Consider the following 21,291-nt stretch of genomic DNA (forward strand, 5'->3'; position numbering starts at 1 on the left):
TAAATATCGATTAATCAATTTCGACGACTCTTTCGGCATTTCTTTCTTTATTTCTTTTTTTTCTTTTTTTGTCAAATTGTACAGAGTTCCTAGGCTTGTAGTATTAAAATTGAAGAAAAAAAAAAATAAAAGAAACGATATTAGCCTAAAGAGTTTCGGAAAAGAAAGAGTAAATCGATATTTAAAATTGCCTAAGAACTTTTTTCGCCTGTCCTCTGTAGATTTATTATCGAGGTTATTAAAAAATCTTGATATGTGCTAGATAGATTTTTTTTCTTTTTTCTTCTTTTTTCTTTTTATTTTGCATCCCTTTTGCTTAAAAAAAAAAGACAAAGAAATTAATATAGAGACTTAAAAATGTAGCTTGAACTCGACCGTGTTTAAAAATCGTTCGATAGAACTTTTCCTTACGCTAATTGTTTTGTTAATCGTTAAGATATAAAGTTCATGCTACATTTCCTCTGTACATTCTCTTGTTATATATTGTCCACTAATCATATTAATAGCTGTATTAATTAAAATGTTTACATTCAAAAAACAAATGAGAGAACAATCGTCATCTTGATAATCGTAGAATGACTTGTGACAATGTTATTTTTTTTTTTTTTTTTTTTTTTTTTTTTTTTTTTTTTTTCATACAGCTTTTAATATGCCTTTTTAATCTTTCTTCTCTTCTTTTTTCTTTCTTTTTTTTCTTTCTTTCTTTTTCTTTTTCTTATATATATTACTTCTTTTTTTGTTTTTTTTTCTTCTTCTTTTATCACAAACAACATTGGACAGTGTCTATTTTTTTTCCTTTTTCTCTGATTATTTTTTTTTTTTATTTTTTTATTTTTTTTTTCTTTTCTTTCCCTTTAATCCATTCGTCTGACGTATATATGCCAAAGCACGATGATAAATAGATTTATTTACGTTATGTATAAACGAATGGATTAAGCATGATTATGGTAATCTAGTGTGGCATTATAATTCGGTTTAATTTGTTATATCTGATTCAAATAATTATGATTGTATTTGTATAAATGCAACGATTCATTAACACACATAGAATAAGAAATCTTATTTTAATAACGATGAAAAATAAATTAACGTTATCTTTAATAATATCATTGTATATAATAAAGATAGTTTAAAAAATTTTAAAGAGAGGCTAAAATTTTAGAAACAATTCGTCCGAAACGAATTATATTATCTTCTGGGAAATAAAGTTTGTACGGAAGTTATAAGAAAAATGGACACTGCCACACTAGTTCATCACTAACCAATTGAGTGTGCATTTTTCTGTTTTGGCATGATGCTTGCATAGGCCACCAGCACATTGGCACCAATTTGGCACGATATTTTTCCTTTACCTGTCGTATCCTTTCTTCCAAACGATCCCGTTTACAATGAGACAAACTATGAATCGTACAGTGACGTTTGCCCAAAAACACCAGACTTCTCGGAATTTAAAGATCCATGGGAAAATTATTCTTTGAAAAATGATATGAGCATGGATAAGAATAAAGGAAGCATAGAAAATGTTCACTATTTTTACGATAACAATGAAATAACCGGAACGTCGAGCGGAAATCATAATTACCGCAATCCACCTTATCAAGATACAAATCAATTTTATCCTGTTAATTACAATGAACTTTCGGCCCATCTACATAAAGTAGAGTATCATAAAAAAGAGGAGAACGTACCATTCATCGAGCATAAGAAACAACAAGAAGAGTTTGCGTATTCATATTCGAAAGATAATTATGTAGAAAATCATCCTAAAGTGTCGCAACAGTTTCACTGGCAAAGTGATCAGCATCAACATCAATATCAAGGAACATCTAACGTTGATGTGAATGTGCATCAGCATATTCACGATCGTCACGAGAAAGAGCACCATTTCGAGTGTCAATATGAAACTAATGAGAACGATCAAAAATTCACGTCTGATAACAATTGTTACGTCAATTTTCATATTGTGAGAGAAACGTCAGATAGTTCTAATAATAATAATCACGATCATCATCAACATGCATATCATATTAATCAATACCAAGAATCTAATATCTCGCATCATCACCACCATCACCACCACCACCGCCAACAGCAACAGCAACAACAACAACAGCAACATTATTGTCAGGAGGAAAAAGATCATAATCAGAAAGAACAAAAAGAAAGACATTATCAACATAATATAAAGCAAACGATAGACTTTATTCAACCTAGTCATGACAGTACACATAATAGTGAACATAAGACTTCTGAGACAATATATAACGAACAGAATAATTATCCTAGTAATATTATGAATAAACAGACCGACGAACAGAAATTGACATCCCATCCCTCCTCCGAACCCTGTACAGATCTCCACAATGTAGCAACGCAATCTGACCTGAATTTAACAGGACATCTAGACAGTTCAAATGTAAGTAACTCTGCTCCCATACTTGTTCTCCTAAATTAAACTAGAACCAATACAAAAAAAGAAAAAATATTTGTAACCTTATCCGAATATATCCTGAAAACTTCTTTACTTTATAACAAAATAGAATTAATTAAGATGTGGTCGGGCGGATATCTTTGCAATACATTAAAGTCATTGGAAAAAAGAAAAAAAAAAAAGAAAAAAAAAAAAAAGAGGAAAACAATTAATTTGATAGTAGAATAGTTTGAGATAAATTTTGGGGGTTTAAACAGCGTTGGACATTATTTAGAAATTAATCAAAACAATAAATGAAATGAAAATATACATTATAATTTGTCAATGTGTCAAGTCTATTGCATAGTTCATCATTGTGCGAGTTTCAATCATTGACGAACTATTTCATAGATATGCTGAATCATGGACAAACTATAACGAATAATATATTATTTAACAAATGTAAAGATAGTGTACATTTTATTAAAAAGCATAAGTAATGCTTTATTTTTAATTATTATGCTACTAACTGATGATACCATAAAATGCATTCCATAATTGTAATAAAGCTTATAAATGTTTGTTACTCTTTTACACATCATTATATTCTGCATTTGATGCTATAATGCATATAATCTTTTATGATATTACACATGTATATATAGTATTTAAACATGGCGTGTAAATTATTTTGTACGTATAATACTTTTGAATATATGCTGCTTCTATTATGCTGCATCCTATAATTTATAATATATGTTTATATCTGCTTTATTTAGAGTAAATTGCTATAGGGCACAATCAAATTACTCAATAAATTACTTTCAATTCATTTCATAGGCTGGCCTTGCTGGTGCATTAGCTCAAATGACATTAGGTGAGCCAAGAAGTGCAGAACAAATTGCTTTAGAAGAACACATGAGGAAACAAAGTTGGGAACAAGGTCAAATTGATTATATGGGTCGTGACAGTTTTGATAATATATGGAAAAAAATTTGTGAAACACTTTCTCTTGCTCCAAGACAACCTTCTCCGGCTAAGACTACTGAGGTAAATATAAATTATTAAAAAAAAAAAAAAAGAAAAAAAAAAAACAAACAAAAAAAACCTTTATAACGAGTATTTGTTACTTGAATATCCTATTTCTTATGCAATACCATTTCTAGGATGAGATAAAAAATGAAGGAACAGAAGAACTGAATGCAACTAAAGAAACGAGTATTGATTTAATGCCTAAATCTGAAGGCACTGATGATATTAATAGCCTAGCAGGTATGTTTAATATTCAAAATAATTTTATTTAAAATGTTAAATATTATGAATTAAATATAAAAACAAAAGTATAGATATATTAAAATTTTTCTGTATGGAAGTACAATAATCGAAAATTTATGCAACGGGATTTCTAAGATATTGGTACAAAAAAAAAAAAAAAAAAAAAAAAAAAAAAAAGAAGTTGCATGAACGAAGGCATAAAGATAATTGCAAGGAAATTTTGATATGCTCGTAATTTATATAATTAACAGTGTCTCAAATATGCTTTGCCTTTCTGTTTGTTTCTTTTTTCTATTTAATACAGCATGTGCTATAAAAAAAATTTACAAATATAATAAGAAATATTATAGAAGATATAAATATTATATAGAAGAAACGAAATAATGAATATTGATTTGTAAGCTTACATTTGTTTGGTCAAAAAAGTACAATACGAAGAATGGATTGTAATACAATTAATCAAGTTTGAGTGTTTAAAACAGGAACAGAGGACAGCAACTAACAGACCATGGCACCATAGCATTGCTGCGTCTTGTTTTGTCGTTATGCTTTACTGGGGTAAATATTCCAAGTGCTCACACTAATCGTGACAACAATATTGGCCTTATGTAATATATATTCATTTTTCATAGTTAATTTTTGTCTTACATTTTTGGTTAAATATCATTTAACTTTTTATCATAAATCATAAATATTCATGGTCTTATTTTTTCGATAGTAGTGACAATATATAATGGAAATACAGAAACATAGTATCCATTTAGAAAAAAAAAAAAAAAAAAGACCACTTAAAAAATCATCGTTAACGCTATGGGAGTATAAAATCAGCAAATAGAAATATTTATTGAATAACAGCACGTCATAAAATGCTTACTTAATTTAAATGGCTTTTCTTTAAACAACTGGGAGAAAGTAAACTAGTCAGTAAACAGTGCTTAATATAACATGCTAAATATTTACTACATTTTATTAAAAAGAACAAAAGAAACAATTAACTTATAACTCTTTTATATATATATATATATATATATATATATATATATAAAATCATTATTCTGTTTCAAATGCTTCATATGCTTTAATATAACATAGATTATTATTATTATTTAATTATATATTTTCAATAATCATTCATAATTTCATTCTCATAAATCAATATCATAAGCTTTCAATAATTAATAAAAAATATTACTAAATTTGTATTACTTTATCAATAAACTACTATTGCACATATACATACACACATCAAAGTTACAGAAAAGTAGTTAATAAAACGTATAATGTAAAAAGAATTAATTAAAGGAATTACGATATTCTTTATTTATATTTTTTAATTTAATTAGAAGAAAAATTGTTCATGTGATATAACAAAAGTATTAAATTCAAAAGCAAAAAAGTTGAAATATATAGAAATAAATATCTACTTTTCTGTAAACGAAAAAATAAAACTCATGTGAATTTATGTAAATTATTTATGTTTTCTTTAGCTGAAACAACTAGTGATCTGAGCGTAAAACAATCTTTAATCTGTAAAATTCCTAAGGATGATATTTCGCAAGAAAAATCTATTGATACATCTCAAATACTTACAAAAGATGAATCTGTTGATATTAATATACAACAAAGTTCCACTGTACATGAGGAAGTTGATTCGAAAAAAGTATCAGTTGACGCAGATTCTAAAGAACAATTACCACAATTAGAAACAGAAAATAATTCTGAAACAGTTGCAGAATTACCTGTAATAAAAACCATCAAAGAAATCTGTGCAGAAACAATTACAGAGTTACCCTCTTCGTCTTCTGATCAAACGACGATTGTAAAAGAAACTGTATTAATAGATCCAATAAAAGATATTACTGTTACAGAAGAATTTGATAGAAAAGCAGTTCAAGATGAAAAAGTTGATATTCAAGCATGTGTAGACAAAGTAGATGAACTGAGTATTGAACAAGATACAAAATGTTCTTCTGCGTGTGCTTCTGAAATTATACTTACTAATCCTGTACCGATACAAGTTGCAGAATCTGTTTTACAAACAGAGCCAAAAGAATCTGTTTCGCAAGATCTAAAATTAATAACAGAAGAAGTTATTTCCTCTACAATTGCACCACTTCAAGAATCTGTTGTGGCTTTTTCCGAAACACCAGTTGAATTAACTGATAGGACACAATTATGCGATCCGACATTACTAGTATCTTCCAACGAAGCTGCTAATATAATAGATCCAAATAGAATTTCGAATACAAGTCAAAATGGAGATACAGTTGTTAATGGGTCTACAATTAAATTAGATGAAAGCGAATCATTATTAGCACGATCTGTAATTAAGCAAGTAGTACAGGAAATTGAAAGTCCAAAAGAAGAAGAAAGCCAACCACAAAAGACTGAAACGTTAAGTGAACAATCGAATATAATGGAAAGTTCACGAATTAAACGAGAAGAAGAAAAAGAAGAAACAATTGAAACTGTTGAAACAAAGAAAGAAACAGAAGATCTAATTGCTGCAACTGAATCAAAAGTAGAACAATCAGAAGATGTTGAGGGAGCTGCAACAGCAGTGGAAACATCAGAGTCTACGCCAATGGAATGTCCAATTAGGCCTACTAGAACAAAAGAAATATCTATTCCTTCTACACCGACTGTAACAGAACCTACTCCTCCAACTAGTCCTATAGATGCCAGTACGCAGGATGTAGAAGGTCAAGGAAAGACTGTTAAAAAAATTACAAAAAAGGTTACTAAAAAACCAACCTCAGAAAGCGATTCAACAGATCGAACTGATACTGAGGCTAGTGAAAAGAAGACTGCGAAAAAAGTGGTTAAGAAGGTTGTGAAGAAGCCAAAAGAAAGTCAGGAAGAAGGCGGAGAAAGCTCTAGCTCTACTGATAAACCTAAAAAGACTGCAAAGAGCACAAAGAAAATCACAAAACCTTTACAAAGTTTAGAAACTGATGCATCTATTCCTGAAACTCCACCGCCTGATAGTTCTGATGCACCAGTTCCTCCAAAGAGGAAAGTTAAAGCTTCTACATCCAATAAACCTGCATCTACTGCTCCTAAATCTGATACAGGATCATGATCGGTATAATAAATTGACAATAATGTTTTGAAATATTTGCAAAATTATATGCTAAATATGGCATTCTATAAACTAAGAGGGGTGATAATCGCTAGTCTATTATCATTTTTGATACTTTTAAAAAATTATAGTCTATCTAACAAAAGTCAAAACACCTGATGCTGTATACCTTAAAATTACTATCTATCAATACATTTATTTGTTATGCTTTGCGCCTATTTATACATTGTATTACTCATCTCTTTTTTTCCCAAGAAATATTATTTACTACAGAATGAAAAGTACAGCATTTGCTTTTTCTAGTTTACCTCTAGCTATCTATTTTGTTAAGGCCTAATAATTTGTAATTATTATTTGATTACAAACTTTTTTTTTATTATTATTATTATTATTATTATTATTATTATTATTATTATTATTATTATTATTTTCTAAATGAATATTTTATATTCGCAATCAGTTTTGATATCCAAAAGATATATTTTGCTAGTTGCGATTCATTGTAATGTTCATAACATAAACATGTAAGCCAAATTAAATAATGATCAATCGCAAGAATGTTAAACAACGAATAATGTTTGTTGTATTTTTTTAACTAGTCGAACAGCTTACAGATGATATTTTCTTATTAACACTGTACATGGTATTCTCAACTATGAATAGTTATGCACAGAAAACATTGTATCACAATGTTCTTGTTAATATTTATATATATATATATATATATATATATATATATGTGTGTATATATATATATATATATAATCTAATAACGTCATTATATATTCATTGCATTGCATCATCTTATATTCATGTTACCAAATGAATCAAGAATGAATTGTATTTAACTAATTAAGATATTTTTATTGAAACTTGAAGTAATGTATATTTATATGTTATTGCTCTAACTCAATAAAGAATCCATAAAAAATGTATTATTATAAATGATTATTTGAAATATTTATCATAATACTAGTAATAATTAAAATACATATGAACCCATACTCATGTCTGGCATATTTATGGAATAATTCTTCAATGTACGAAGTACTCAATCATTGATAAATTATTCTATAGACACAGTGAATCGCTTTATTTTACATATATTTACAAAATAGAATAATTTATGAACTACTTACTTTATAGAATGATATTCCTCTCTATCTTATCGTTTTGATTCATTTTCAAATATTTCACTTCGACAATATTACGATTGGTTTTATATGTTGGTACTCCTGGTACATACATTTTATTAGGTTGTCAATACTGATTGCCAGTAAACGGAATAAATGTAACCTTCAGTATGTGTGTGTGTTTTGCTAGGATTCTATCGGTATTGCTTTGTATACGTGGAATTAATGTTTATTTCTTGTGAGAATAATAATTCTCTTTAAATAAGAAAAGAAAAATGTCCGAATCGGAGGGAAGTAATTTTTCTGATAACGAGAGCGATCGCGGCGGTGGAGGTAGTGAAAGCGATCAGGAAGAAAATCGTAGCGTTTCACGGAGTAGAAGTCCTTCCAGATCTCTTTCGAGGAGTCTTTCTAGATCTCGATCCCGTTCTAGATCAGGATCAGGGTAAGTCTTGTGGATGCTTTCCTTTTAATTTCTTCTTTTTCGTCTTTTCGTATTTTCTCTATCTTATTTTCTATTTTCTTTTTTTTTTTCTTTTTCTTTTTTTTTTTTATCATTTTTTTTATTTCTTAATTTTTAAACGAAAATCCATATGATACTTTTCTTTCAATTTTTTCTTTCTATCCACCATCTTTGAATATTTAGGTCAGAAGATGGAGATGCAAAAGCTGACGAAGCTGAGGAAGTTAGATCTGGCGATGAAGAGGCAGTGGAACCCGAAGAAGAACCAGAAGGTAAAATATTTTGAGTATCTGGATTATCAGAATAAGGTTAGATTATCCTGTCATTAATATGCCAAATAGAAAATCTTTTTATCCGGTGTTACTGTGATTTCTGGTACATTAAGAGATAATTAAAATGATTATGATAGATCTTTTGTCGATTCTTTTTTTTTTTTTTTTTCTTTGAAATTATCTTCAGTTTTTTTTACAACTAACCTATAACTTTACATCTAACTTTTAATGGATATAATGGAGATGAATTTGGCAAGTATTGTAATAAATTTTTTTCTATCTCAAAGAGTCAAACGAAACATCCAAAAAATATCATAATTGAAAGAACTTTGTATAATATTATAAATGAGGAATATCGTACGCCGCGAATGAATAAATAAAGAGTAAGTTTTCTATGACTATAGGTGAAGATTTGGATGGCAGTAGCGAATATGACGAAGAGGAAGAGGAAGAAGACGATGACAGACCTAGAAAGAAAAAGAAAAAAGATAGATTTGGTGGATTCATCATTGATGAAGCTGAAGTAGATGACGAAGTTGAAGATGACGAGGAATGGGAAGAAGGAGCACAAGAAATTGGTATTGTAGGAAACGAAGTAGATGAATTAGGGCCTACTGCAAGAGAAATCGAAGGAAGACGTAGAGGAACTAATCTCTGGGAGTAAGTTTTAACATTTAATATATTAGAAAGTAATAATTACATATGTTCTATAATTATTATAATTATATCTCGTTGCGATTAATTTGTATTAGCTCACAAAAAGAAGACGAAATAGAAGAATACTTGAGGAAAAAGTATGCGGACGAATCTGCGGCTGCTCGTCACTTTGGTGACGGAGGTGAAGAGATGAGCGATGAAATAACACAACAAACTTTATTACCCGGAGTTAAAGATCCAAATCTCTGGATGATAAAATGTCGTATCGGGGAAGAAAGGGCAACTGTACTTTTATTAATGCGGAAGTTTATTACGTACCAATTCTCTGGTATTTATATGTTCTTTTCAATTCTAATACAATTAATTATTATTTCTTAATAAATTTCATTCATATTTCTCTTATAGGAGAACCACTCCAAATAAAATCGGTTGTTGTACCTGAAGGTGTAAAAGGATATATTTATATAGAAGCCTACAAACAACCGCACATAAAGGCTGCTATCGAAAATGTAGGTAATTTAAGAATGGGTATATGGAAACAACAGATGGTACCAATTAAGGAAATGACTGATGTATTAAGGGTTGTTAAAGAACAAACAGGATTAAAAGCTAAACAATGGGTCAGATTAAAAAGAGGCATTTATAAAGACGATATAGCACAGGTGGATTATGTTGACTTAGCGCAAAATCAAGTACATTTGAAGCTACTCCCAAGAATAGATTATACTCGGCCACGCGGTGCTTTAAGAACGGCACAAAGCGAATCCGAAGCTTTGAAAAGAAGAAAAAAGAGAAGACCACCTGCAAAACCATTTGATCCTGAAGCGATTCGAGCTATCGGAGGAGAAGTTACCAGTGACGGAGATTTCTTAATTTTCGAAGGCAATAGATACAGCAGAAAAGGGTAACTACATTTTATTTAATTATCCTTGATAATCCTCTAATATTACATATATATATATATATATATATATATGTGTGTGTGCGTGCGTGCGTGCGTGCGTGCGTGCGTGCGTGCGTGCACGTGTATATATATATATATATATCTTTTTTAAAAATTGTATTTATCAGATTCCTCTACAAGAATTTCACAACGAGTGCTATTATAGCGGAGGGTGTTAAACCGTCTCTTTCCGAATTGGAAAGATTTGAGGAAGCGCCTGAAGGTGTCGAGATAGATTTAAGTGGAACACCGGCAACAGGGGTACCAGCTGGAAAAGAGGATCAAGCTGTGACACATTCATTCAGTAACGGGGATAATGTCGAAGTATGCGAGGGCGAATTGATAAATTTGCAAGGAAAGATAGTTTCGATAGACGGAAATATAATAATGGTTATGCCAAAACACGAAGAGTTGAAGGAGGCTTTAGAATTTCAAGCAACAGAATTGAGAAAATACTTTACCATGGGCGATCATGTTAAAGTACGTATACGTTTTAATATAAATGATAAATAAATAAATTATGATTTATAATTAATCGTATTATGTATATATTTTGTAACGTTAAAGGTAGTAGCTGGACGATACGAAGGTGATACAGGTTTAATCGTTAGAGTTGAACAAAACAGAGTAGTTTTGTTCTCTGATTTATCAATGCACGAATTGGAAGTTTTACCAAGGGATTTACAATTATGCTCGGACATGGCAACAGGTGTCGATAGTTTAGGCCAATTTCAATGGGGTGATTTGGTTCAACTCGATGCTCAAACGGTCGGCGTTATAGTACGTTTAGAACGTGAAAATTTTCACGTTCTTTCGATGCATGGTAAAGTGATCGAAGCTAGGCCACAGGGTTTAACGAAACGTCGTGAGAATAGAAACGCAGTGGCTTTGGATTCTCAACAAAATTCTATACAGAAGAAAGATATTGTTAAAGTGGTCGACGGTCCGCACGCTGGTAGGGGAGGTGAAATAAAACATCTCTATAGAAGTTTCGCATTTTTACATTCGCGAATGTTCGTTGACAATGGAGGAATATTCGTCTGCAAAACGAGACATTTACAGCTTTCTGGTGGAAATAAATCGGCTATTACGTCTATGTCGCCAATCTCTGGTTTTATGTCACCAAGAATCGCCTCTCCTATGCATCCCAGTGGGTTGGTATCATCATATATTTGCTTTCTAATTTCTATTCGTTTATTTTCAATCTATAATCAATATACGAATAATTTTTCTTTTTTGTATAGAAGTGGAATGGGACGAGGAGGTGGCGGCGGCGGTGGTAGAGGCAGAGGTCGTGGTGGAGGTACAAGAAGAGACAGAGAGTTAATAGGAACGACTATAAAAATAACTGGTGGACCTTATAAAGGAAACGTAGGCATAGTTAAAGATGCTACGGAAACTACTGCGCGCGTAGAACTACACTCAACTTGTCAAACGATATCCGTCGACAGATCTCACATAGCAAACGTAGGTGTACCAACAAAGGACGGTGGTTTCAGCAGTTACAGTCGTACACCAGCCTATACGGCCGGTGGACAAACACCAATGTACGCGAGAGACGGATCGAAAACTCCTATGCACGGATCTCAAACGCCTATGTACGAAAGTGCGTATCATTTGCAATAACATTTTATATATATATTCTTCTTTTTTCCTCCCTTCAGACGTCTATAATATTTAAACATGATTATATTTCTATTACAGATGGTTCACGTACGCCTCATTATGGTTCTATGACACCATCTCACGATGGTTCAAGGACTCCAGGTCAGTCAGGTGCTTGGGATCCTACAATCACCAATACACCAGCGAGAACAAACGACTTCGATGGTTATGGCATGGAAGAAGCCGGTTCGCCAGGATACGTATCTGGTTATCCTTCTACCGGTGGTCCGTTTACACCTCAAACACCGGGTACCATGTATGGATCCGAACAAAGTTTCAGTACGTATCAACCTAGTCCAAGTCCAGCGGGTAGTGCAACTGCTAGTCCAAGTCCTGCGGGTTACGTTGCTACACCATCACCAAGTGGGACTGGATATACAACCAGTCCTCATGGAGCATTCGCCACTCCATCGCCTATGGGTTACAGTCCTATGACACCAGGTGAGACAATGGATATTTCATTTAACAAGTTACAATTCTCTTATAAAAGGGTGAGATATTGTTGTTGCTTTTTCTTTTTTAAATTATACGTTCGTATTTTTTAGGAGTAGCAGGAAGTCCGTACAATCCGCAAACTCCTGGAGCAGGTTTAGATAGTGGTGTTGGGTCTGGTATGATTGGTAACAGTGAATGGCATACAACAGACATTGAAGTACGCATTCGTGGTTCTCATCCTGATCCAGCACTAGCAGGACAGCAAGGTGTTATACGTGGAATTTCTGTAAGTATTAAACAACTTTCCATTTTAATTCGTAAGATTTCTCATAAATAATACATTTATTTTAATAAAATTTCTACTTTTTCAATATTAGGCTGGAATGTGTGCCGTCTTTCTACCCGTCGAAGACAGAGTTGTTAATTTAGTTTGCGACCAATTGGAACCTGTAGTACCGTCGAGAGGAGATCGGGTTAAAGTGATAGTTGGCGAGGAACGAGAAGCTGTTGGAACTTTACTCTCTATAGATAATCAAGAAGGTGTCGTCAAATTGAATACCGACGAAGTTAAGATGTTGCATTTGCGATTTTTATGTAAAATGAAGTCATCCTAATCGACAAAATTTTCATTTCTATAAGTTAAAAAGTGTAACACTTAATTCGAAATATTTTTTATTATTATGAATGTTTAATTAAACTCTAATCTTTGGTAAGATATACTATGATATGGATTAACTGACAAATGTATGGACATGGAAGTATTATATATATATATATATACATGTATATACATATATGATGTGTGTATATATATATATATATATATATATACATGTATACATATATGATGTGTGTATATATATATATATATATATATATATATATATATATATATATATATATATATATATATATATATATATATATATATATATATATATATATATATATATATATATATATATATATATATATATATATATATATATATATATATATATATATATATATATATATATATATATATATATATATATATATATATATATATATATATATATATATATATATATATATATATATATATATATATAGAGAGAGAGAAAGAGAGCGGTCACATGTGTGTTTCGTAGGTATTGTAAGTTCGTCAGTTTTTTTATTTTTTTATTTTCTTTTTTCATAAATGTCTATTCGATTTCAATCTGCAATGTGAAGTTCGTCGCGTTGTAAAAAATGGACGACGAGATCGTGACGGAAGAGCTAAAGAAATCGAAAAGGCCGTTGAACGATTTTTGAAAAAAGAAATTTAATTGAAAAGTCATTAAAAAAGAAAAAAGAAAAAAAAAAAAAAAAAAAAAAAAAAAAAAGAAAAAGAAAATCATACGGGTAGACATTTGAGATTTGTCCATACGGAGCATGAAACCACATTCTTCATGGTTTCTTTTAATACTTGTAATGGGTATAACCTCTAACAAACAAAGGTATTTATATAATTTGCATGTGTAATTAAAAGCAAAAAGAAAAGTAAAAAAAGGTATAAAACGTATCACCTAATGTCCTCAAGAACATATTTACGAATCATATTTGTATTATTATTACTATTATTATTGTTATTATTACTATTAAGTACCGCTTAAAATTTATCGAGATAGATAAATGTAAAAATCATAATGTCCGAATTAAAACCGAGAAATAATAATAAACAAAAAATAAAAAAGAAAAAAGAAAAGAAAGAAAAATTACCAACTAAAACATTTGTACGAGGATCCTTTAATCTTCTCGCTATTTCTATCGTATCGTATTATTCTATTTATAAATATACCTGTATTATTATTAATGTAGAACAAAAGGCAACAAAGTTTTGAGGAACAACGAGAACATTGGTACGGTATTGTTTGAGAAAGGCGATTATATGAAACGTTGTTGGACCAGCGAGGAATTTACCATTTTGAATAGTCGACGTATGTTTCAAGATATTTTACCGAAGGTAAAGAGAAAGAGGGAGAGAAAAAAATTATCTAGAACAAATTAACGACGAGACGTTAATTAGATTAACAAGGTTGACGACGACTTAACGTCATAGTTATCGTTTTAATTACCTATAAAATTTTTTTTATTAGATGAAGGTCATCGATTATCAGAACGACCAATATATAGCATTGTTAATGGATTACTTTCATATTTGTCTCGAGTCCGTACGAAAGCTTTCAATAGGAAAAACTAAACATTTGATGCTAAAAGCTTTGGCCGATGCAATGGGCGGTTATTTGCGAGCTTACATATTACCATTTACAAAACAGTCGTATTATGCAGGGAACATCAAGTATCATAACGCAAAAAAATTATTCGAGCTTTACGACGAGCTTAAAAATTTCCTTCATACGAATGGGAATGGTTGGTCAAAGTCACGCGGTGAAATTACACCATTTAAAACGTTGCCAATCGTAACGACACCATCGGAATCATTCGTAGCTTGTAACGGATTAATTACATATCCTATCCGTGACGATAGAAATAATCGTCATATTAAAAGAAGTTTCGCTCGTAGAAAGAAAAAACGATATATCTATCGATTAAGATCGAGGAGACATTTGCCTGCAGGTATTTTTACTAAATATATATATATATATTTTGTTTTAATAATTTTTTTACATTATTGTATATTTTTTATATTATATTCTTATTATGATTTTTTTGTCTGTCCTAAAAAATTTGATTTGATTTCAAATAATAATATTACTGATAGATACACTGGTATACAATATACTGAGTGTAATTTGTAAATTATTTGAAAAAGAAAAACAAAATATTATAAATTCTCTATAATCGAAATTTCTCTTTTATATTCCATTAAAAAACAATTTCACATAAAATTATAATATTACTGATGAATTAGTATAATATACTAAGAAGTTATATAAGGGAAAATAAAAAAATAATAACAATAATAGAAATAATAATACAAATAATAATAAAAATAATGGTGATAAAACAAAATTTAAAAACAAAGAAAAAAAGTATATACATATACATAAGCGTATAACTTAAAAGTTACATAGCGTTACAAGAGACATAATAATATGTATATATATATATATATATATATATATATATATATATATATATATATATACACACCTTTTTTTTTAATCATTTTTTTAAGGATACAACGATGATTCTGATACCGACGAAGAATCGACGATTGTTCCTATTCCATTTTTGGACGACGAAACGGAACCAAATAGGTTTGTTTTTAAATTAATCCTCGTACGTATTCTCGAATGTATAGCGTTTATTCACATCTTGTATTAATAATTAATAATACTCTCCTATACATAGTATCGCCGTACCATTCAAATCGAACAGCCTTCAGTCTTTACATTCCGAACGATCGGCGTTCGTTCTCGTTAAATATTACATTGCCAGCGTGAAGTGTATCGTATCGAGGTCGAAAACAAAAGACGCCCTGGATAATTTCAATAGAAACTTCTTCTCTTGGCTGCAGCAATCAGTACGTTGTGAGTTTTTCTAACATTATATTTTTCTAATATCGAGAACACTATGAAAATTAAATATTATTTTACGTAATATAGGTAAAACGACATTTGGACGATGAAAAATGGTATCCAGCATTCGGTGGAGTTTTGAGAGTAATTTTCTCATTGGAAGAGACAGGTATAAATAAATATATATATGTGGATATATAAATAAATTTTTGAATCTCTTTAAATACATATCTACATATGTCACGTTCACAAGCCTAGTTGATTAACTCCACTTTTGGAATTTTAAAAAATTTAAGCGTCAAAGTATTTGACCCGACTTCTCACTTTTTATATTCATAATAAATTTCTCTAATTTCCTTTATTTAATAACATTAAATGACATAATTTTTGTTTGTCATCGAATAAAAAAATAATTTATTTCAATAATGATGATTATTCTAATATGTTGTTAGATGAAAACTACGTCTGCATTTATACATTCTATTTGAATTTATATTTTAAATGGGAATTCTAAATAACAATTTATATTATTTGTTTTTTTCAGAAGGAAATATGAAAATCAAAAGTAATTCTTATCAAGTTATGCCGAAAATGGAAATCGTACACGACAGCGTGTCAATCGATGACATACCACCTCTTTATAAGAGTAAGTCGACAAAATTATATAAAATGTATATATATATATATGTGTGTGTGTGTGTGTGTGTGTGTGTGTAGAATCTAAAGATATAGTTCTTTACGTGTATAGACAATGAAGTTATAATGTTTGGAACTACCGAATTGATTATAATCGCTGTAGTAAGCGCATTATTGGTCTGGTTATTGGTTGGTTTGAGTCTAGTTTGCTACAGATATCTCAGCAGACATTCCGAAGAATGTTCACCGTGTGAATCTCCAAACATACCGTAAGTTAATACATTACGTATGTACATCCGTTCCATTTATTACACAAAAATGATAATAAATTTGAATTGGTATTACTTTTATTTAATTAATCGTAAATATTAACAAAAAAACAATTTTATATGTATATGAATATTTTGATTAGAATTTATAGTAAAACATCAGTACAATTTTCTTTTTTTGATAGTCTTAATACTGACAATTTATTTATATTACTTATCAATATTTCGTTTAAAGCAATGATTAAAAATTGTTGAGAAATGATGATCCAATAAATAGCGCAACCGATCGTTTTTATAGAGTCGCAGTGCTCTACGAAAATACTGATTATTCTAAATGTGAGAGGAGAGTCTCGAAAACGATCGTCCCGATGGGACCAATAGAAAAACTAAAGGAGTGGTATAAAAACAAGTTCGGACGATGTCCTGGTGGTTGTCAGGATCGATACGACGAGGAACGTTGTTTAGCCGCTATTAGTTACACCAGCAAAGACACAGTATCTGGAAGCAGAATTTGCCAGTGAGATGAGAAACGAAAAAAAAAAAAAAAAAAGAAAATAAAAAAAAAGGAAAAACACAAACCATTGGTAAATACATTGAAATATATCATTTAGAGATACTCTTAAATTTGTTGCAGGAGGAAAAAATACGTGAAATCTACTTCGGCATCACCTTCGAGTTCTCCTGTAGAACGAACGATATTTAGAGTAAGTATCGTAAATATGTATATGTATATATTATTTTTTGTATTGCTTCTAACAAAATTTTAGACTTGGTCTTTAATTTATAATCAATCTTTATACAGGATGTAACAAAGTTACGCTGCGAAACTTTAGGAATGGATTTCTCATGTGTAGAAACAAAAAATACAAGATAACGTTCCATCAAAATGGATTACTTTTGTATAAGATTTCGAAATAGGATCTTATAATTAGTGTACAGAAGAAATGGAAGAAATGTTCATTTCTATTATTTAACATAAGATATTAGCTGCTATGAGTAAACTTTTCGAGATAGGTTAAAATATATCCCGATCATGCATAAAGAGCTAAGCAAAAGGGTGGGAGAGTTTTTAATTCAAATCTAATCCCAAAAGGTTTTAAAGTTGCATTAAAATTTCGGGTACCTCAAAGATTACATTCGCCTTTGTCCGAATTCTAAGAGAATTGCGTTTTGATGGGGGAACATTTTAAGTTCATTTGTTTCAACGCATTTCATTGGTTGAAATCCAACAATCAAATGCGTGCGCGTTCATATATCACCTTGAATCTAACGGTCGACGTTAAACGCGTATAACCTAATTCATGAGATCATACTTGAAGGATTTAGATATTAAAATATTTTCGGAAAAGTAATCATTGATAGAATCTATTTTTATTATCTCTCTCTATTTACGTATAAGTGGGGGATCCATTTCTAAACTTTTATCGCGTAATTTTGTCACACTCTGTATCATAAGCGTGAGCGTTCGATCGAGGATGAGATACGTGAAATAGTTATTGCATTTTTCTTTTCTTTATTTTTCATTTTTCTTTTCCCAGCGAAACGTTTGCTACACGTCCGATGCATCTAGCACGATGTCCGAGGTTCCAGGGAAACGAAGAAGATAATTAATTAATTAATTAATTACGATAATTAATTGAACGCGTCGTATTTTTAGCAGTATAATTTTGATCAATATAGATGTGTACTCGTATAGACCGAAGTATAAATGTAGATCTTTTTTATAGAAAAAGAAAAAAAAAAAAAAAGAGAAAAAGAAAAAAAATAAAGGAGTAAATTGTCTCGTCGAGAAAATAAAAATGACGATCGTCGATGCATTCTACCAGTTTCGAACGTAGTAAGTGCGTGCTCGTTACCGCGTTTTTTTGAAACGGAAGGAAAAAGGAGAAAAGGTAAAAAGGAAAAAAAAAACGAAAATAAATAAAAAAAAAAAAAAAAAAACCGAACAAAGTGAAAAACGAAACGAAACGAAACAAAAGAAAATAAATAGAATAAAGGGAAAAAACAAATACGGCAAAGATCAACGTGTATTACACGATTCAACTGCAACTTGTTGCGAGCATTAAAGAAGAGAGGAAGGGATCGAAAGTAACGAATACCGGCATTGCCATTGGTCGAGACGGAGAAGGATAGAAGAGTGAGAAGGATATAGGGAGCATGAGAGAGAGAGAGAGAGAGGGTGAGAAGCTGCGCGAACTGGATGCGCCATCTTGAATTAATCGAGTAGTTGGAAGAGCGGAGGGGATGTCAGTCTCGTGCAGCACATCGTTGGTGGTGGATCGTGTACGGCTTTTACTTTTATTACGAGAAGGAACTGGATAAGGGTCTCGCGCGTTATATTCGGTAACGGACATTTTTTCTTTCGATCGGTATCAAGACAAATAGAGAGAGAAGAAAGAAAAGAGACAAAAATTGTTTCGATATATTTGTGCGATGCGTCGTCATCTAAGTGAAAAATTAACGTTCGAAGATAATCAACGTCGAAAACCGAACGAATATTTCGAATCAAATACGAAACGCGATCGTCGAAGTTTCCTTTAATCGTGATTGAATTAAATTTTTGTGAAGACATTTTTTTTCCAAATGAAACAAATCAATAACGTTTCGTTATAATTTTCAAATATAAACGAGACGATCTTTTTCTAAAGTGATATTATCGTTCGTATTCGTGGACAACGATATCGACGTTTCTCTTTCGTTTTTTTTTTTTTTTTGTTATAGACATTTTATGCGTTTGAAATTTTGGCGCGTAATAGAACGAGAATTTGAACGTTATGAGAAGCACTATGGATGAACGGCCTGTCAACGTTCCTCGAAATATTTCAATTCAGTTCAACGAAGAATAATCTTGACGAATCCATACATATACATATATATATATATACATAATTCTTGAAATAATTAAAACTTGTATTGACAAGTAAGTAAATCGTGTGTGGTGACGCGCGCGTGCGGTGTGGGAGGAGAGGGAGGGAAAGAGATAGAGACGTTTGAACTTTTTTCATTCGAATAAGTGCGAAAGCCCGCGCGAAACATTTGAAAGCGTACGTTTTGGCGCGTTTTCTAAAGAGAACGTTGGGAGAACACATTGATCGCGTATCAACGGCGATTGGCGTGCATTTTATCAAATCATACGAGAATATCTTTTGAAGAAAAAAGAAAACAAGAAATAGAAAAGAAAGGACAAACGGTAACAACAATTTTTCGACAAATCTTTTCATAAATTTTACGTAACGTAATCGTACTTAACTTATTTGTGTCATATTTTTTTCGAACTTTTTTTTATTTCTTTTTATTGCACTTTTTTGTAGTTCCCCCTTATCCATATCGGGCGCGTTCGCGCGTATGTATACGTGTGTTCGTTTGTGAGATTGTGCAAATAATCGAATCGCGTTAGTGTTTTATTAATGTGTATGTGTGTGCATGTGCTCGCGTGTGCGTTTGGCCCGGGAAGAAAAAAAAATTAAATAAGAAAGACAGAAAAGAAAAGTAACTGAAGTTTGTCACATGTGAGAGAGAGAGAGAGAGAGAGAGAGAGAGAGAGAGAGAGAGAGAGAGAGAGAGAGAGAGAGAGGGAGGGAGAGAGACAAGGGTACACATATACGCATACACATACGTAAAACATAGCCAAGAACAGTAGCCGCAACATGGAAGCGGGCGATTCCAGGAAACTGTCTCTTCTGCTATGCCTTCTCCTTATTTTCGCGAACGTCTTACAAGGTAAGTAACCGTCATTTTCTTCTTTTTTTCCCCCCCTTTTTTTTTATATTCTTCTTCACTTCTTTAGACATTGTTTTTTTTTTTTTTCCTGCGAAACCAATACCAATGTCTCTTTATATATATATGATCTATGTACAGTTGGAGTATATAAGCTTTACGTACATGGATGGGAATGCGTAAATAAATACATATCGTCTCGCAAACTAAGGACGAGAGAAATTATATTTGAAAATTTTTCTTTTGGATGGGTAAATAAATACGTATCTCGCAATTGACACGAGTGAAATTATATTTATTCGTTAAGAAAAAAATTTCTCTTTTTTTGTGAAACTAATACCAATGTTTTATGCGTGTTAGTATATAGGATTTTCGTTCATAAATATGTCTCTATCGATTGAAGTTGCAAGAAAGTTTATTAGAAAAGTATTTGTAAGGTCTCGCACAAAGTGCGTGTAATTTTCATTTTCTTTTTTTTCCTTTTTTCTTTTTTTTTTTTTTTTTTTTCTTTTCCTCTCCTTTTAGTCGCAACCTTCCCGAGTTTATGGAATATAGCGTTTTATTTATTTATTTATTCTTTCTCTTAATGGATATCTATAATTTTTTTTTCTTTTTTCTTTTTTTGTATATTTATGTGGTAGGTGTAATTTCCAATCAATATTACGTCTTGTAAAAAATGTCTACCATGAATATGCATTTCATGAGATAAACTGCATGATAAACGACTTATAACAGATTCATACTATTATTCATACTGCACTATAATTCATATTCCATAATAGATATAAATTAAAAATCGATTTACGAAAATATACGTATAGTTCAATG

The 21,291-nt window shown here is 30.8% G+C and overlaps 4 protein-coding genes across 12 annotated transcripts in view; all 4 read left to right on the forward strand.

The window, feature by feature from the left end:
* Positions 1-7,288, forward strand: part of LOC124955864 (probable serine/threonine-protein kinase kinX) — an 18,174-nt gene extending 10,886 nt beyond the window's left edge. For 3 of the 7 annotated variants that reach the window (XM_047510903.1, XM_047510902.1, XM_047510901.1), the window contains 4 exons: positions 1,307-2,416; positions 3,251-3,460; positions 3,577-3,682; positions 5,173-7,288. In XM_047510903.1, coding sequence (XP_047366859.1) covers positions 1,307-2,416; positions 3,251-3,460; positions 3,577-3,682; positions 5,173-6,767 — 3,021 coding nt within the window. In that variant the 3' untranslated portion in view covers positions 6,768-7,288. Of the gene's footprint in view, positions 1-1,306; positions 2,417-3,250; positions 3,461-3,576; positions 3,683-4,149; positions 4,244-5,172 lie in introns of all 7 variants that reach the window. The other 4 variants (XM_047510904.1, XM_047510906.1, XR_007103014.1 and 1 more) reach the window with 3 other exon arrangements.
* Positions 7,289-8,017: 729 nt separating this feature from the next.
* LOC124955865 (transcription elongation factor SPT5-like) lies at positions 8,018-13,162 on the forward strand. Its single transcript, XM_047510907.1, has 11 exons — positions 8,018-8,345; positions 8,547-8,635; positions 9,040-9,295; positions 9,388-9,620; positions 9,698-10,196; positions 10,364-10,715; positions 10,803-11,389; positions 11,480-11,841; positions 11,940-12,341; positions 12,446-12,621; positions 12,713-13,162. Exons 1-11 carry the CDS (start codon positions 8,176-8,178, stop codon positions 12,947-12,949), a joined length of 3,363 nt encoding a protein of 1,120 aa, XP_047366863.1. The 5' UTR covers positions 8,018-8,175; the 3' UTR covers positions 12,950-13,162.
* Positions 13,163-13,387: 225 nt separating this feature from the next.
* Positions 13,388-18,363, forward strand: LOC124955772. Its single transcript, XM_047510685.1, has 10 exons — positions 13,388-13,816; positions 14,178-14,322; positions 14,456-14,936; positions 15,499-15,580; positions 15,675-15,846; positions 15,929-16,010; positions 16,386-16,487; positions 16,590-16,746; positions 17,045-17,450; positions 18,285-18,363. The coding sequence occupies exons 1-9, from the start codon at positions 13,752-13,754 to the stop codon at positions 17,265-17,267; spliced, it is 1,509 nt and encodes a 502-aa protein (XP_047366641.1). The 5' UTR covers positions 13,388-13,751; the 3' UTR covers positions 17,268-17,450; positions 18,285-18,363.
* LOC124955770 (tyrosine-protein kinase transmembrane receptor Ror) overlaps positions 17,445-21,291 on the forward strand; it is a 192,780-nt gene continuing 188,933 nt past the window's right edge. Inside the window, exons 1-2 of one of the 3 annotated variants that reach the window (XM_047510669.1) lie at positions 17,445-19,936; positions 20,058-20,466. In XM_047510669.1, coding sequence (XP_047366625.1) covers positions 20,394-20,466 — 73 coding nt within the window. In that variant the 5' untranslated portion in view covers positions 17,445-19,936; positions 20,058-20,393. Of the gene's footprint in view, positions 20,467-21,291 lie in introns of all 3 variants that reach the window. The other 2 variants (XM_047510668.1, XM_047510670.1) reach the window with 2 other exon arrangements.

The sequence above is a fragment of the Vespa velutina genome, chromosome 19, assembly GCF_912470025.1.
Source record: "Vespa velutina chromosome 19, iVesVel2.1, whole genome shotgun sequence".
Classification (NCBI taxonomy): domain Eukaryota; kingdom Metazoa; phylum Arthropoda; class Insecta; order Hymenoptera; family Vespidae; genus Vespa; species Vespa velutina.